The sequence below is a fragment of the Pseudopipra pipra genome, chromosome 1 (genome assembly GCF_036250125.1).
Source record: "Pseudopipra pipra isolate bDixPip1 chromosome 1, bDixPip1.hap1, whole genome shotgun sequence".
NCBI lineage: Eukaryota > Metazoa > Chordata > Aves > Passeriformes > Pipridae > Pseudopipra > Pseudopipra pipra.
This window is the reverse complement of record NC_087549.1, coordinates 13,684,903-13,702,008: the sequence shown is the minus strand read 5'-3', so window position 1 is coordinate 13,702,008 and position 17,106 is coordinate 13,684,903. Positions and strand designations below refer to the sequence as shown.

Here is a 17,106-nt window from a genome sequence, read left to right as displayed (position 1 = left end):
CATCCAATGTACTGTACATTCTATGAAGAAGATAGAACATGGTGGTGTATCTGATTCACAAGTTTTGTGTTCATTTTTAAACTGTCCTTTTGTACTGAAATTAGTTAATTTCAGCATAAACCTAATCAACCAAAGAGAAACAAGGAACAGTTTTGCCTTGGTCAGAACCACTCTGTACCCTCATTTTCATTGGGTTTGATGCAAAGAAGGTAGAGGGAAACCACGGCTGGGGGAATGGGATCCCTTAATGAGGCAGCAGCTCAGTTACACTGGCTTATGTGCAGTTTGAACTACCACGAGGAAGTTTGTGAACACCAGAGGCACTGGATGCTTGGAGGCTGGAGGCTTGGAGACAGTTTTGAAATGATGCTTAGTCAGTAAAAGGATTACAGGTCTGTCAGTAATTTGGTAGCAGAAGAGCTCCATCTCAGCCTTATAACTCCAGTAGTTACTGTAAGTAAAAACATGTGTCAGTAGAATAAGACGCTGCTGTTTTAAGCAAACTGAAACTAACTACAAATATATATTATATATCCTTTAAAGATGCCCATACTTACATGCAAATAGCTCTTTACCATCCTATTAACAGTCATCAGATAGGTCCTAATTATTTTAACACTAATAAATCCTTCTTATTTACAACTAAATAAATTCAGAGTGCTTTGAAATCTATGGATTCACTGCTTTTGCAGCAGCATTTTTATGCTATATTAAACCATTACAGTGCTTTTTTATACAACCCTATTTTAATGTCTCCCTGCTTCTCCTTCCCGAATTCATTCATCACAAAATAAAGTCACCATTGTCTTTTGCTTAATTATCCTTTGCCATCTATTGGATTTTTAGCCAGGAATTTGCTCAATAAAACAAACAGTCCCCAAAAGGTAAACAAACTCCAACTGAGGAAAAAGGTGACTTTCCGTCAGTACTGATAGTTCATCAAAACAATAGATACATACTCCTGAGCAACAACAGATAAGATCAGAGGTCAACACATTATGAGTAAAGATTAGTAGATCAAGCCTTGAGTGATGACAGAGTGAGAAGAGACGCACGCTACCAGCAGTACCAATGGCATGGTGCTGTGCTGCATCCTGCACTGGCAGCATTTAGCACATCCTCCTGCCTGTGCTGCTGTATGTGAGTTCCTCTGCGACTGGCTGGACTGGTCCTCTTTTACATCATGAAGCTGGAGGGGGACAGGGAAAAAAACAAAGCATTAAGTATTGCTGCTGTGTAGTCCGTCTGCTGGTTTCCCTGGGCAATTCTATCATAAACAATCAGTGTCATTTACTAATCTCTCATCTGCAAGAATGTTATGCTCCCAGTTTGTACCTCTGAGACTTCCACATTCCCTTCTGGGGATGATCCACGCAAAACGTTTTTCCTGCTGGGTCACCTATGCCAAGAGCAGCACATTGACTTCTGGAGACATTTTCCCACTAGGTAACTTTGCTCTGCTCTGCCATGTCCCTCTCTACACACCCCGCCTCCTGCACCATGCCAGTTCAGGATCCTCCTCTCTACTACAATGAGATTTTGCATTTTTACCTTTGCTGCACCCTTACACATCTAAAAGGAGTTCCTCAAAGTAAATTAAAGGAGAATCCGCCCTTTGACTGTACCTTAAACTACACTGCTAGAGAACAGCAGTGCCATCAAGTCAAACAAATTAGGTGCTGGCAACGTTAGGAACATGGAAATGATGTTACAGGAACAGTCAGAGACCTCAGTCCGTTCTCAGTAACACCAGTTTACTCCACCAAGGAGGGCCCCTGGCTCAGTGCCAGACTCCCAGCTGTGTGGTGCCTGTGTGAAGGGACCCTCAAATGCCCTTAACCAGCCAGCTAAGGATTCCCAGCTTTAAAGGGCATTCTTAGACTGTAGAGAGCCAAAGTAGCCAGGTCAATGCCTTTCATCCCAAAGCTGTGGGTACAGAAGACACTTCTGTGGGAAGAGGTCATATCCAGAGTACCACCGCAGGCTTATGAACCAGCCAGAAATTACTGCTTGGAGCAGCTGTGAGACTGCTTTAAGCTACTGTAGGGACTGGTTTGGTAACCAGCCATCCCTGGGACTGGTGGGCCAAACAGGTGGCACATTTATCTTAACCTGCCCTCTGCAGCACCCATCCCAAGCTCAGTTTAACTGGATGAAGTGAGAGATTTCAACAATTATTTTTCCCTTAGTGTAATGATTCAAAAAGGGGCACCATGCATTCACAAGCCTGGCCCTGCCTGCTAGAAATAAAAACTGTTGCACTGCCTCCCAAGAAACCTCAATAGTGTAGTGGTGTTTGCACACTAATTCATAATATGCATAGGTCCAACCATGACTCTCAAGTTCTGTTACCACTGAGTAAATACACTATACAAATGATGCAAAAGGGTTTCCTTATCACTCATCTTATGCAAACCAGTTTTATGCCTATTTAATTTCACTGGCTAAAGGGGAATGACTCCAGAGTTTGTACCAGTATGAGATCAGAATCCTGCATGCAATTTCACGGAGCATGTTAAATTAATTAATCCATTAAAAAAACAGTCTGCATTTTATACAATCAGCCTCAGGTTTTCTATTTTTGATATGTAACTAATTATGGGATTAAGAGAGTCTGTGTTCTTTCTTAAGAAAGAGCAGCTTTGAAAATCTAAAAGAAACACAGATGACTTTTGGGGGCAACTTCCTCCAGAAAAAGAAAGTTTCTGGAATAAAGAAGCATATCTTAATACTATCTAATCCTAATACTTTCTTAGCTCTGCTCTGGCTTGAGGAAATCTGTTTGTGTGTAAACATAGCCATAGGAGAATAGAGCTACTCTCATTTATTGGTTTTTTTTTATTTTTCATCCCTTTGGCCATTTTGGCAGACCACCCTTGTGCACACTGCAACATGGGACGTGAGATTACATCTGTTCCTGAAGTGCTTTTGATAACATACTCAGATAAGGTGTTAAGGACCATGAATTCTTACACTGACATTACTTTCACCTATTATTCTAGTATCCTTACTAATATTCAGCTTTTCGATAAGTGTCATGCCACACATTACAAAAGGTAGCCTGAATTTTGCTGCATAGGACTGCTGTATAAGTAATTTTCATATCCTTACTGCATTTTTCTAATGGTTGATCACTTGAGGGAGAATTACAGTATTCCAAAACAGATATTTTGATTTCTATATATAAGGTATCTACATATTACATCACTGTACGTGGAACTCGAATCATCAATTATTTTGCATAATCTAAAATTGATAGCAACTGGTTTTGTAGTTCTATGACAATGCCAACTTTGTGTTAGGCTGCCATAAGCATAACAACATGAAGGGGAAAGAGTTTGGATTTTATGTTATAGCCATTTAGGAGCAGTTTTTAGTCCTTGTGGTTGTATAGACAGAGCTTCTGTGGCACAGTGAATCAATATACTTCTGTCTACTTGTTGACTCTGGTGGACTTGAAGCAGCATCATTAGTTTACCTTGCAACATGCCAAGATGCAATTAGTTACATAAAAATGCTATTAAAAAGCAGTCCAACACAAACATGTGCTTTTGCCATGGAAATTTAAAAATGCAATCCTGACACTAATCCCTTAAGGAATCCAGATCTTTAAAGATTCAAACAGGTCACGAATCAGTATAAAAGCAATCCCTTATGGTGCTGTAGTGCATCCTGTCTGAACACAGTAAAAATATTTTAAACAGTCAATTTCATTTAAATGATTATGCTTCAGGGAAAAGCCCTGCCAAAAATCTACTCAGCATACCTATACCTCCCAGTGAAATTTAGACTTTATTGTAAAAACCTACTAAAATTCTAGAAAAGAAGTGTTTAAAAGAATGTGCAGACTAAAAGGAATGGTATTTATAAGCAAGAAAAAGTGAATGTACATGGTATGTAATCATTAGTAAAATCCAGTGCTGCTGGAGTTCACACAGATTAATTGCACAGCTGGATAATAACACTGGAGATGTTTATGACCAAGTGTTATTTGTACTTCCTTTGTATAAGATAAGGACAACCACAGTTCTCCTTCTGAATCATAAACTGATCAACCCAGCTTTCTGCCCACTGAGATTTCTCCCTCTGCAGGGCAGTCTCAACAGATTTAGGGCCAGACTGTGAAATTACTTGGACATATGGTCTTCAGAATGCAACCCCAAGAACAAACCACCTACACCTAATCACTTAGGCACAAGTCTAAACCCCATTCCTTTCCAAAACACACCCAAATCAGGTCCTGTAGGCATACACCTCCAGAGTCCAAGTCCTTTCCTGAAGATAAATGGATGGGACACAAGGTTCACTTTTAAAATAGGTCTAGAGGAGAAATATTATCTTATTCAGTAACTGATGGGGTAAAGCACTTAGAAAAGAGGGAAGACTGGGCTCAGTGCCTTCCTCAGCCTAATGGGGATTCAATCCCACATCTCCTACTTAAGTGCAAGAGGCATCCAGCTACAACAGGCATGCGGATGAAGAGAGTAAAATAAAGAATGCAAACTGTTGTTTCTTTCTCCTTTAGAAGCCACAATTTCAAAGCCAAGCAGCTTTTACTGCATTTTAAAAGCATCACAAACCTATTTATATACTAGGTATGGTAGAAGCATGGATGAGTCGTGTTTACTGGAGTCAACTGCTCTCCACCTGGAGCTTGGATTGGGGTGGGGAAGACAGGCATTCAGGCTGTGGCATTTCTTGTCATGACAAAGGCACATCCCAGAAACATCATGCATCTAAACATAAAGGAATATAGTCCTAACACCCGAGCTAGCTCAACTTCTAGAGCTGCTGCTACACTTGCATGAAACCTTCTTAAAATGTAATCTGTAAAATCGCAGCTATATGTGTTGTGGATAAACACCCAGAAACACTGCACAGTTTAACACTGGGGTGAAACAGTGCTCAGTCATCCCATAGTCAGGACACTTAATCCTAAACCAGTCTGGGAGAAATAACAAAACTGCTGCTTAGTGCCACATCCTTCATCTAGAGAAGATGTTTATACAAAGAAACATAAGAAAAAATGCATTATAAGTGGTCTGGGGAACGTGTGCCTTTCTAGACCCTTCCCTACCCAAAACTTTTACAAACAAACATTTTCTATTACTTTTAAGCAACTGTGCATAGTTGAGCCAGTCTGAACGAAAAGAAGATACACACGAAATGTTTTCAGTATTTTGAATGAGCAATGTTCCTTTCTAAAGGTTCCTTTAAAAAAAAAAAAAAAAAGTGCCACCTCGTAGTTTCGAAGCCCCAAATATCTGTAACCAGAAGGTAAATAACAACCTTTTGCAAGCCGGCATTAGGAAATCACGGACTGATTCAGGACTTATGAATGCGGAGCGCTGCGCTCCCGGGGAAGCCGCACAAGCACCGGTCGGGCACGGCCCAGCCCCAGGTCGGGTGCCCGGCACGGCGGGGCCGCCCTCCCAGCCCCGGGCGAGGCGGGGCGGTGCCGGCCCGGGGCGGGCGGGGGGCGGGAGGAGGCGCGGACCGACCCGCCCTCACCTGCCCCCGCCCCCTCGCCCACCTGGCCACGGCTCGGGCGGCCCCGCCGCGCTCGGCACCGCACCCGCCGCCGCGGCAGCATGTTGCCCAGGGCAGCCTCGTCCATGCCGCCGCCTCCCAACCCCTCTCCCTACTTCCCGCCTGCCCGGGTCACGCTGCCCTCCGGCCTGGAGATCCTGCGCACCTTCTCGGGAGCCGTCATCTTCCTGGAGATCGTGAGTGCACGGGGGAGTTCGGGGAGGGGGGAAGTGGCCACCGCCTTCCCGCGCTCTTCCCTGCCCTCCGCGCCCGCGGCCCCCCCGTTCCCCGGGGCGGCCGAGCAGCGGCTCCGCGCCGCCCGCGCTCCTCACCTGCCATTTTGTGAGCGGGGCAGGTGCGGGGGCCGGGCCGGGCCGGGCCGGGCCGGGGGGGCAGCGGGACCCGGCCTCAGAGGGTCCGCTCACCTCGGCCCCGCCGAGATGGTTTTCGCGGGGTTGTTTGAGCTGTCGAGGACTTTAAGCCACTCAGTGACCTAGACCCAAAATCGCACCGTGGAGTTACACCGGGTTTTTCCTGCGCGCGTGCGTTACTGGTCCTGTGCAGACTCCTACAAGTGTGTTTAGTGTCATGTATGTGTAAGTCCTCGCTGGTGTACACGGGGCTGAGACCTTTGAGCTAAGGCCGTGTATGAGGCTCTGCAGTGCCCTTGTACTGATAAGTAAGAGGGAAAAAAAAAAACCGCGGTAGAACTGATTTTATTAACTTTTTTTTTTTTTTCTCGGGGTCAGAGCAGAATGCTGCTTGTGAGCTGGGTCCCGCCCCACAAGCTATAAAACTCCGCCTGAGCAAGGAGCTCAAAACACAAGTCCAGGCACTAAATCAGGCCCTGAGTCAGTAGGAACAAAAGGTTAATTAGGTTGGCCCACCTATTGTATATCTGACAGCTGAGCTGAAGTGGACAGGTGTGGTGTGAAATAACACAATAGTGAGTGCTGAGATTAGCAGTCTCTACAGTACATTTCTAAATTTATTTTTAAAGAACCCTGCAAGTTTGCACATTCAAAATACTGAAAACATTTCACGTGACTCAGTTTTTTTTGTTTAACAGACACTTTCTGATATCCCTTCTGCTTCCTAACTGCCCATCACTATCTGCTCACTGAGTAACAGACTTGCACCTGCAGTTTTGTGAAACTAGAGAAAGTTTGGTTCTTCACAGCAGCTAAAAAAGGAACCCTAGAGAACAACTTGAATGCTAATACATAAACCCTTGGGAGCTTTGAACTGGGACTTACAATGCATCTTTACATATGTGCTGCTGTAAAGTAACATGAGAGAGGAACCAATAATTTTATAGCAGACATTATTTAAAAGGTATCTCTCATCCAACCTTGATACAAAAGGGAGTTCTCTGAATCTGAAAATGTAACCTCTGACTTCCTGGTTGTAAATCTGTAGAATTTAAACAGGAGAGAAGTAACTTGCTTGGAAATTGATTGTGGTTGTCACTATTCAGCAGGTTGGATTATGCAGTTAAATCTTTCTGTAATAAATGAACATACTTCAGGTGACAATTGTGATTCACTCCATTTATCCTTTTTTTATTAAGAGGCAGGATTTGCAGGAAGAAATAGTAGCCTTCCTTACACTAAGAGTTGATTAAACCAGGGAAGTCATAGAGTACATAAATTCTCCATCAGTCCATCATAGCACAGTGTCCCTCTCACTCATTTGCTGTGATCAATATGCTGAAATGAAAATTGGCAGTACTGAATTCTTCCTCAAGTTATGATGATTCTGGAAAGCTGTATATCTTTCTAATCTTTACGACAGAATTTACAACATGCCTTATTGTGTATTCTAGTTTTCTCTTTCACTTTATTGCTTAATGTGTTCTCTTTCAGTTTGTTATTACAAATACATTGAAAAAGAGAAGTAGTTTCATCTTTTCTGTATCTCATCTGATTAAGACTACTAAATTAAGTAGTGTGAGATTGAATCAAAATCTGAAGTTCGTCCTTCTCATGCCAATTTTAGTATATGTAGATAGATTTGCTTCACATTTCTTATATTTTCCTCAAAATGAGAGTAAGGGTAGAATTTGCAGCAGAAGCAGCAGCACACAAGTCACTTGGGTTCATAAATCCCATTTTCAAGACTATTTTAAGAATTTTGAAGAATTTCAGAGTGACTTTGTCCTACCACCACTTAGTGCCTATCATTTCTGAGAAGAGGACTTGGCTTTCTGAGTAGTTCAGAAGTGTTTCCTCTTGGTTCCTAAGAGTAATCTGATGATGTGTAATGTGTGATATCAGTTCTTAGGCAGAAAGGACTGAATAAAAGTTATCTCTCAGTTCATTCTGTGTATTCCTTCCCTTGCAGCTTTTTGGAACAATAGTCTGGATTTTGGTCGCTTCTACCCAAGTTCCACTGCCACTGCTGCAGGGATGGGTCATGTTTGTAGCAGTGACTGCATGGTTCCTGTCCATTGTGTTCCTCTCTGTGTTCCTCTTCGGCTATGCAAATAGAATTGCTGTCAACTGGAACCAGGCGGTAAGATTTTTTTCTTTATTTAAGGGTTCCTTTTGTTTTATAAACTGATAATGATCTAATGAGAAGTGCTGATCCAAAGTCTTAATGACTGGCCTTCTGTATCAGTGGAAAGTTCTTCAAAACGGAGGAATTCAAAACTGGAAAAAGAATAGGGTTACAAAGATGACAGAGGAAATACAGGACCTGTTTTATGATGGAGGTTGAAGGAGCTTTCAAAACTGAAGGAATATACTTGTCCTCTATGAGCACATAAAGTGCATGAGCAGCAGGAAGAGGACTAGTTTAACAAGGCATGACAACAAATTGGTTTAAATGGCCAGAAATTATTGTGGACTGGTAATCAGAAAACACTTTCTGGTATTAAAGAAGTGGTAGTAACACCCTGTGAATAATGGGACGTAGAAAGATACATCTAATATTGTAAAGGAAGGGATGCATTTGTGAACATTCTGTGTGATGGGATTGTCTGAGATTCCACAGATTGGACTTCAGCACCCAGGAGGTCCTTAAAACTAGGGCAGCAATGCTGAGTGGCTGTTAGACCTTAGGTGGTCAAAGACAGAATAACCTGCAGGATGATATAGCTTCTTATTAGGAGACTTAACGTTCATCTGGTGAGACTACAGATATAACTATACTCTGCTCAACTTTTCCTCATTGTGAAGACAAAACCTGATTCTTGCTGTAATCGATTGTTGTGGCTTGTGCCAGCAGTTCTCACAGACTGTACCTTCCTATTAAAAAAGGGAAGTTGTTTGCTCTGGTTTTGTCAACCATACGGATACCTCAGGTTATTGACTGCTAATTTATGTGCTCCTTTTTTGTAATTAACTGTTTTTACTTTGAGTTTTTAGTACTCAAATAGTTGAGCATGAGATGATATCACACTCTTTTATATTACTGGAAGTGAGTAAAAAGGGATGGCAAAACTGTGATCAGAATGGAAGTTTTAAAAAAATCTAAAAGGATTACAACCTCTAAAACACTAAAGTATGGCTTAGTTTTCCTGTTGACACTTTCCTTGATGACAGCTGGAATTGCATGCTTCAGTATCAACATTTGTGGAATCTGTTCAGGTTATTCATGGACAATCCCTTAAAACAAAAGGTCTTTAAAGCAAATCATAGAGCTTCATGAGTTTGGAGCTCAGATAACTTCAAAGCCTATCAGTGATAACAGACTGGATTCTATTAAAAACAAACTTTAGCACTGTGAGTACACAAACATACAGCATCAGCTTTCCAGCACAATACAGGCAGTAATTAGGCTAATAATGAGTTACAATCACAGAGACCTTTACAGGGATTTATGCTGCAACATCCTCACAAATTATGATGCAACAAAGCCCTTGAGCATGTGCATAACTGAAGTAAATTAATAGTGTCCTGGGTTTCATTGAAACTGTTTGCCAGTTTACAATCATGCATCTATTTAAGAGTTGCTGGCTAAAGACAGAGCTTTCTATAGATTGAAAATGCTATACAAATTTCATCTTATGACAATTGTGTGTGTGTTACACCTTGGCTACTTGATACTGGCAGTGATTTGTTGTACTGTTCATTTTGTCCCCTTGCATATAATAAATGACTGGAAAACTTTCTATGTCAGGAAATTGCTACAAAACTTGTATAAAAGCTGTATCTGTAGCTTCATCTGAAAAGCTGTCATAACTCAATCAACATCTTAAATAAATGCAGAAAGAATGATTTTATCTCTAACTCGGTAATTAAAACCCAGCCCTTTCCAGGTGTCAACAAAAATAAGACTAGATAGATCATTTGACCACTATTCTCGGGTACCCAAATGTTCAGTAACTTATTGGCACTAAACTCTTTAGCGGCACTTCACAAGGTTTTTTACCATCTGTTGCAAATAAATAAATAATTACTGGAAACACTAGAACTATTTTTGTTACAGTAAATGCAGCTCTGCATTTAGCAATACCTTACGTAGTATAACGGATATATCCGTTAATGCTAATAAAGGTATTAAAAAATAAGATGCTACACAGTGGAAAAGATGGACCTTATGGAGCCACATCACTCTGTACATCACTGTATTAAACCAGATGGTATGACAAATACTGTCCTTTGCAGCCTGACTCACAACATACTCATTTGCAAAATTAGATGTGAACTAACTTATGCAGATCTGTTAGTATTTTATGAACACTTTGTATGAGGTTCCAATGATTATACAAGTGTGGAGGCAAGGGAGAGTTAGGCACCATGCCAACAATTACTAAAAACCAAAAAACTCTCCCTCATAAGATCTTGGGGTTTTTGGTCACAGAAACCATAACCATGTGAACGTGAAGCCTTACTGATGCTACATAGCTTCACTGTCATTGCTTCCAGGAGAAGGAAATTAGAGGGTTTGGCAGGAGAATGAGGGAAATGAAAGAGTTTGTCTTCTGAAAATATCTCTCTTGTATGCAGTCAGTCCTGATCTAAGTGGAATGGGGAACTGTAGTAGCAGCTTATATTGTAACTTATCAAAACCGATGAGGGTGTGATAAGTAGCTTTAGCTGCTATCAAATATGGAACAAGTCATGGGTTTCAAAAGAAAATGCTTTCAATAAAAAGAAAATCTCACCTCTGCCAAGAGACTGCATGTTTCTAAATGGGGAAATGCAGCACTTTGATATTAGGTAAGGATGTCACACAGTAATTTCTAGTGCATATAAATGCTGACTGCTGCTGTGCTGGGCACACATAGTGTACCCTGGGTTCTCACTCTTGACATGCTGGTAGTCCATTGCACTTGAATGAAGTTAAAGTTGATAAAGAATTCATTATGCTGGAGATAGACTGTATATCATGGATATCAGCATCATCAAAAGCATACATATACTTGTGTGTATTTTAAAAATTGTGTCTGTGGCTTTTGCAGACCTGCATAGGTATAGGCACAAAGTACATGTTGTATGGACTCAGGAATTGAGTGCAGTGCAGATGTCAGTGCAATTTTCAGACTCAACAACAAAAGGAGTTGTCAGAAGAATATTTTAGATGTTTTAAAACTGTACTGGAACATGTCTTAGATCTTGCTGCTGGAACACTGGACTCTGAAATAGAACCTGCAACGATACTTGAGGACCAGACCTTTTTCCTGTGTGTCAGTAATAGAACCCTGAAATGAGATGTTTAAACCTTACATTCAGTTAGTATTCACCACAGAGGAGGGAATAGAGAGGGCTAGGAGAGAAGCATATTTAAAGTAAATCCTAACACCTGTCCTCTCAAATCTCAGGCATTTTATTAGACAGTGTCATGAAGAACTTTTAGATTACTGACTATTGGGTAGAGTCAAGTCAGAGTGAGTTGAGGAAATGCCTCAGGTCTTGTATTCTGATGTTGGGAAATAAATTTCATCTGTGTCAAGGCTGAGGTGTCTCTGGGCATTCACAGAAGCAAAATTTAAGCACAGAGGGGGCATTTTTTGAGCTTTGGTTATAGCTAAGAAGGGATGTGGGGGACTGCAAGATCATATTGCACTGCTTGAAATGTGATAAAGTTGGCCTGTATGTCCCTTCTTTTTTATCTAAGCTGTATGAAGGGAGACTTCTGTAAGCTCCAATAGCTTTAAAGTGATCTAAGAGGTCAGGATGTGGACATAAAGATGAGCACGTGCCTCTTAATTTGAAAGAATGTAAGGTTTGGAGAGAGAGAGAGCTGCACTTTATCACTAATAATGTTAGTGAGTTGCTTATAAGTACAAGCAGCTGTGAAAACATGTTCAGGTTAAGCTCCTGCATGGATTTAACACAGCTTATCTAAAGTTGTTGTTATCAGTGCTCGTTTCATGTTTCAGTGTTGGATTTCGTTCGTACTGAGACAGAAGAATTACATGTGGATTGCAGCCCAGACTGATTCTGTTATTTGTTTTTTAGGATTTTATTTTCCATGGGGCTACTTTTGTCTTTTATTTTGGAGCTTTTCTACTCCAAGCAGCAACTACATCTCTGCATCACTTTCCCCGCAAATTCAATTCCACCGCACAAGAGAGGATTCTAACTGGTCATGAATATAACATAAGCATAGCAGCTTCGGTATGTATTTTGTGTATTTGTATCAGGGGAACAGAAATCTGTTGTAAGTCCTTGTAGCCAGCCATTCAACCTGGGAACTTAACACCAAGATCGAATAGAAAGAGGAGCTGTGGGAGAAATGATTGTCTTTGAGAGCAGCAAATAGCGTCTAACAGCAACGTGCGAAAACTATTGGTCTAAGCTAATGGGATATCTACTCTTCACTGCAGTGTAGAGTTGCTACTCTTCACCATAGTGTTTTAAGTACATGATCACTACAGTTTGTAATTTTTAGACAAGGTAATGTGTAAAAATGGTGTTGGTTATTTGAAGAAAAAATAACAACTGAGGCTTTATCAAAGAATGACATACGAATTTCACGCCTGTGATCAAATTTTCAGTTGCCTTTTTTTTTATACCATTTAGATAGTCCTGAATATGCCATGGAGAAATAAAACTTGGGCTAGATCTTTGTGAAGCTCCACATACGTACATATTAAATCAGACATAAAAGTTATGTGTCAGGGACATGCTGTCTCTTATGGCAATTATTAGAGTGCTTTTCTTGATAGCCTAAGTTCAGAATGCATTTTTCCATTATCACTGAATCACTGTATCTGCTTATGTGGGCATGCATAGCTGAATCAGAAAATATACCAGGTTCTAGTTTTCTCCCTGGCTGGACTCCTCAGGGGCAAGTAGAGGTATGCCATGTAGGCTTAGCTTAAAGTACTAAAACTAATGCTCTTATTTTTTGTTCCATCCAGAGGGTCTTGCATACCTCAGGGAACAATATATATTTATTAAGCTTCTCAAACCCTCCTCGAGTATCTGTTGTCCTTAAAACTTAAAAGTACACCATAAATTTTGCATAGTAAGCACCCTCAGTTCATCTTAAGATAAAAACAGATGAATAGTTTGAAGAGGTGAAGTGGTCACGTCAGTCTCCAAGTCCGGAGTTCCTCACCATTAGCCACCTCCCAGTAACACACAAGCACATCTGATCTGTGTGGCCATGTGGCACAAGGACAGAGGTGGTGTCTCATAGCTGTGTCTGAACTAAGGGAGATCTTTATACTAAGCAGGTATCTCAAATTCTACCCTTAAGTGTACCTCTTCAATCCTAGTTTAGTGTGTTCAGATCCCACTGAATATATGGTCACTTAAGTAATTTTGTCTGACAACAGGATACTGGCGACTCCAAGAGACTGTTTCCTCCTTCCATACTACTTTTTTAAGGAAGAATTCAGTTCTTCAAAGCCCTCAAATACCTGTCAAGATAGGGGAGGAGGAGACTCTTCTGTAACTTGCCTTAGTATCTTCAATTAAGAGATGCTTGAAAATGGCGAATCAGATAACTATAGTCTTTAGTGTCTTTGCATTTTTTGCAAAAGTGTATATTTAGGAAGTCAGAACACACAGAAAAAAATTTGTAATCCTTTGAAATACTTCATTAAAATGGTCCTGTAAGCTACATGACAAAAAAAATATATGAGGTTGCTAACATTCTGTCTTTTTAAATTACTTTCATATACCATGATTAGAAATATATATGTTCATTTTTTACAGCTGGTATTTCTATGGTGTAGCATCTATGCAAAACTTCAATTGTCAAATTAAGACGTGTATGCAAAGCAAGGAATAGATTGTTATGATTGAATTCGTATCTTCAAAGAGACATAACCCATTATTATGTATTCAGTTTCGTTGTGACATGACCTTCAGTTCAAATCTGTCCAGTTCAGTTCTTGAGCAAGAGCAACTTCCTGGTGTTGTTCTGGAAGTTGTTCTAGTGACTGGATATCTGGTCGAGGAGGCCAGACTTAGAGTTCTTTCTGTATTTCTGCAAGTAAAAGAGCTCTGCTATTTAGAGGGATGTCTTCCTAGATGTTTGCTGATGAAGACATTCACTTGGAAACAAATATGAGATTAATGTTTGATCAGTCTAGATAAGAGAAAACTGAAATACACAGTGTATGTATACATGTTTACTTTGTACCATAACTTTGCAGGAATTCTATTTAATATTCTATTTCAAAATGTCTTCTGAAGCAATCAAGTGTAAAGTAGTAACATAGGGTAGTAGTAAAATGGGGTTATAACAAAGAAGTTCCTAAAGAGACTTCAGAGGATCCCACACTTACCTTTACCTTAAATGTTTTGGTGGGAGGGGGATAACTTTTAAATAATATGTGTTTATATATTCATTTAGAATAAAAACAATTGTAGAACAATGTAATGTGTGATTCACTTTTTTCTTTTTTCCCCTGTTTCTTCTCTAGATTTTTGCCTTTGCAACAGCTGTTTGTTACGGTTTCAGCACAGCCCTGGCATTGAGGAGATGGAGACTAAATAATAGTTGAAGAGAGATTGACACCCATGTGTTTCACTTCAGATCAAATTAAGTGCTACTTGTCTGTTTTACTGTAATTCCAAAAAGACTTTTTTTCTGCTTAAAATCTGTTTTAAATGCAAATAACCCTTAATTAGGATTTCCTCAACAAGTTTCCATCTCTTCCCTTTCTAATATTTACTTTTATTGTGTATGCATTTTAAGTGTACTCATTGTATGGTGTTAGGGAGTTCAGGGATAAACAGACATGTCATTAGCAGACAGCAGAACTCTAGTGCTACATCAATAGAGGAAGAAAATGGAAATTAAGCCAAGATGTTGACTGCATAGGCAGATAAAAAGCTTCCCTCTTGTTAAGTCCTGGGATTGGGCCTTAAGTGTCTTGCAACATTATGGTGCACTCCACACAGGTCCAGCCTGGAGGCTCCTTGTAGAGTCATGGATGTTCTGTGTGCTGCTCTTTGCATGATCAGAGCTGACTTTGAGATATCAACTTAGTATAAATGTATTATTAACTTCGATGTACAGAGAATATATTTTAAATAACCATGCAGTGAAATTTTTTGATACTCTTTTGTAGCCATATCTGGCTGTGGTCATCTGATCCTTGAAGCTTATTACATTCTATACTAGATGAAAACTGCTTGGGACTGACAATCATTAGTTCATTAGTTTTAGGAACTATTTATCAGATCTATTTATACCGCAGAACAAAACAGTGCATTTGTGTTGTGTGTGTATATACATGGTGTATTTTTGTTTAACAGGAATATTTGCACTGTTTTACTTCCTTAGAGTACAGATTTGTTTTTGTTACTTAAAGTGCTGCATTTGTTGGGTATTGTGTGAGTCAATATCATTTGAATGGAACGTTACCAAATGGTGAATAATGTCTGACCTCAATTCTTGCAGTGTGTTATTTGTTGCATTCTAAACCTGCAGTGTTGTAAAGGTGTTTTTATTTGGACAGATGCCTGTGCAACATCTTACTGAAAGCAGTGGAATGCAAAGCAATCCACCCACTATGGAGTTTGCTTTTTGCACGAATGAAGTTTAATTGAGCCTTTCTTGAATATCCTGTTGTATAATGACATGCAATATTTTATATAGATAATTGATTTAGCAAAACTAAACGATAACATTGTGCTCTGCTCCCTGACACTCATGTACTTTTGCAGATGGTGAAATTTTTTTTATACTGCTAGCAAATAATTTTTGCTGTTGCGAATAGTGCCAAATAGATAACCTGGGAGAATAAAAGCTCCCTGTCATTCATAAAACGACTTGTTCACTACATCCTGCCAGTGCACCTGAATATTCTGCAGAGACCAGCAGTGGTTGGGTAAGGGAAGACAAGATTTCCTTCATTCCCAGGTGTACTCATTCTCCTTGAGCCAACAACGGTATCTGCCATGGAAGTTGCTTTATCAAACTTGTCAGGGACAAGCATTTCTGAGAGGCAGCCACCCCCAGCAGTGCCCTGCAGTCCCTGCTGACGCAGGATAGGTTCTTATGGGTGACACGGCACTGAGTGGCAGCCCTTCTGACTATGGAACCACTTGGTCATCTGGAATTACTGCAGTGGGATGTTTTCCTTTATCTGTTTTCTGAATCTTTTTTTCTTCCAAAGATTTTGTACTCTTGTCTGATTTTTTTTCCTAATTCTCTAATTGCATTGAGACTTTTTGTGAACATTTTATCTAGAGCCATATACTTTTAAAAATACTTCATATTGTAAAAAATACCTTTACACTGGAGTATATGGATGAAAGTATATAACAAAGACTTATGCTAAGCAGCATTAAAGTTACTTAATATATTTATGGCAGTAGTCTGGTTAATAATTTTGTCTTTGGAAAGTCAAAAAAACTACCTTGCAACTTTGACTTGCTGACGCTAGACATACAAAATTAAGGCTAAGATTTCTTGAGAAGGCACAATTGCATTGGGCTGGTTTCATATATATATATATGTATATATATAGTTTCACAGCTGTTTTGGCATGTGACACTGCATGAATATTAGTGAGAATAGTAAGGCCGGCTGCAACAACATTTCAGATGGATGCTGATCTTTGGTGTGGTTTCTTCTGTATCCTGCAACCTGGCTGAGCACTGCTCACCACAGACTCTGCATGCCACAACTATGGTCTTGGCAGCCAGCTGGGGTGATGGAGAGCAGATCTTAATATTTTGACTATTAAAACCTACAGAGTATGAATCCCACACCTGGTGTCAATTAAAAAGCTTCCAAAGTTTCATCAGCATTTGTATCTAACTTCCAAGTTCAAACCTGAGCTGTAAAGGTCATGATTAATGGGTGCTACTCAAGTCTCCCAATCTACTTGTAGAAGTCCAGATAGCAGAGTGTGGTTAGTGTAGAATGGAAACTGTTTGCACAGTGAGGAAAGACTGAACTTTTCCCTCTTAAATATCAAAGGCAAACAAAGGACAGAGAAGAGATAAAGGTAAAAACTACAGTAATGAGGAATGACTTTAACAGCTAAAATGGAGTGAAAGAATGGAATTTTTCTCATAGTATGCACTGTACTTTGAGGAAGATCTAAGGAAAGACACACCAGAACATGCAGTTACATTCTTTAAAAAAAAAAAAAAAAAAGGAAAAAAGTCAGTAGTTAATTTGCTATTACTTTGTACTGGGAGGTAAAAAGATAGGTGT

The 17,106-nt window shown here is 40.0% G+C and overlaps 1 protein-coding gene and 1 long non-coding RNA gene across 2 annotated transcripts in view; one reads left to right on the top strand and one right to left on the bottom strand.

The window, feature by feature from the left end:
* LOC135409949 (uncharacterized) overlaps nucleotides 1–6,127 on the bottom strand; it is an 80,076-nt gene extending 73,949 nt beyond the window's left edge. Inside the window, exons 1-2 of the long non-coding RNA XR_010428452.1 lie at nucleotides 5,862–6,127; nucleotides 1,070–1,189 (exon numbers count right to left, since the gene is read on the bottom strand). This is a non-coding gene — a long non-coding RNA (uncharacterized LOC135409949). The remainder of the gene's footprint in view (nucleotides 1–1,069; nucleotides 1,190–5,861) is intronic.
* Nucleotides 5,504–16,250, top strand: MAL2 (mal, T cell differentiation protein 2). Its single transcript, XM_064646130.1, has 4 exons — nucleotides 5,504–5,726; nucleotides 7,873–8,043; nucleotides 11,937–12,095; nucleotides 14,357–16,250. Exons 1-4 carry the CDS (start codon nucleotides 5,592–5,594, stop codon nucleotides 14,435–14,437), a joined length of 546 nt encoding a protein of 181 aa, XP_064502200.1. The 5' UTR covers nucleotides 5,504–5,591; the 3' UTR covers nucleotides 14,438–16,250.
* Nucleotides 16,251–17,106: the final 856 nt, after the last annotated feature.

What these genes read in the sequence shown, in the direction of transcription:
- MAL2 (XM_064646130.1), top strand. Translation starts at nt 5,592, where the DNA reads ATGTTGCCCAGGGCAGCCTCGTCCATGCCGCCGCCTCCCAACCCCTCT. An exon ending in CTGTCAACTGGAACCAGGCG is followed by an intron (nt 8,044 to 11,936) that starts GTAAGATTTTTT and finishes TTTGTTTTTTAG; the next exon opens with GATTTTATTTTCCATGGGGC. An exon ending in ACATAAGCATAGCAGCTTCG is followed by an intron (nt 12,096 to 14,356) that starts GTATGTATTTTG and finishes TTTCTTCTCTAG; the next exon opens with ATTTTTGCCTTTGCAACAGC.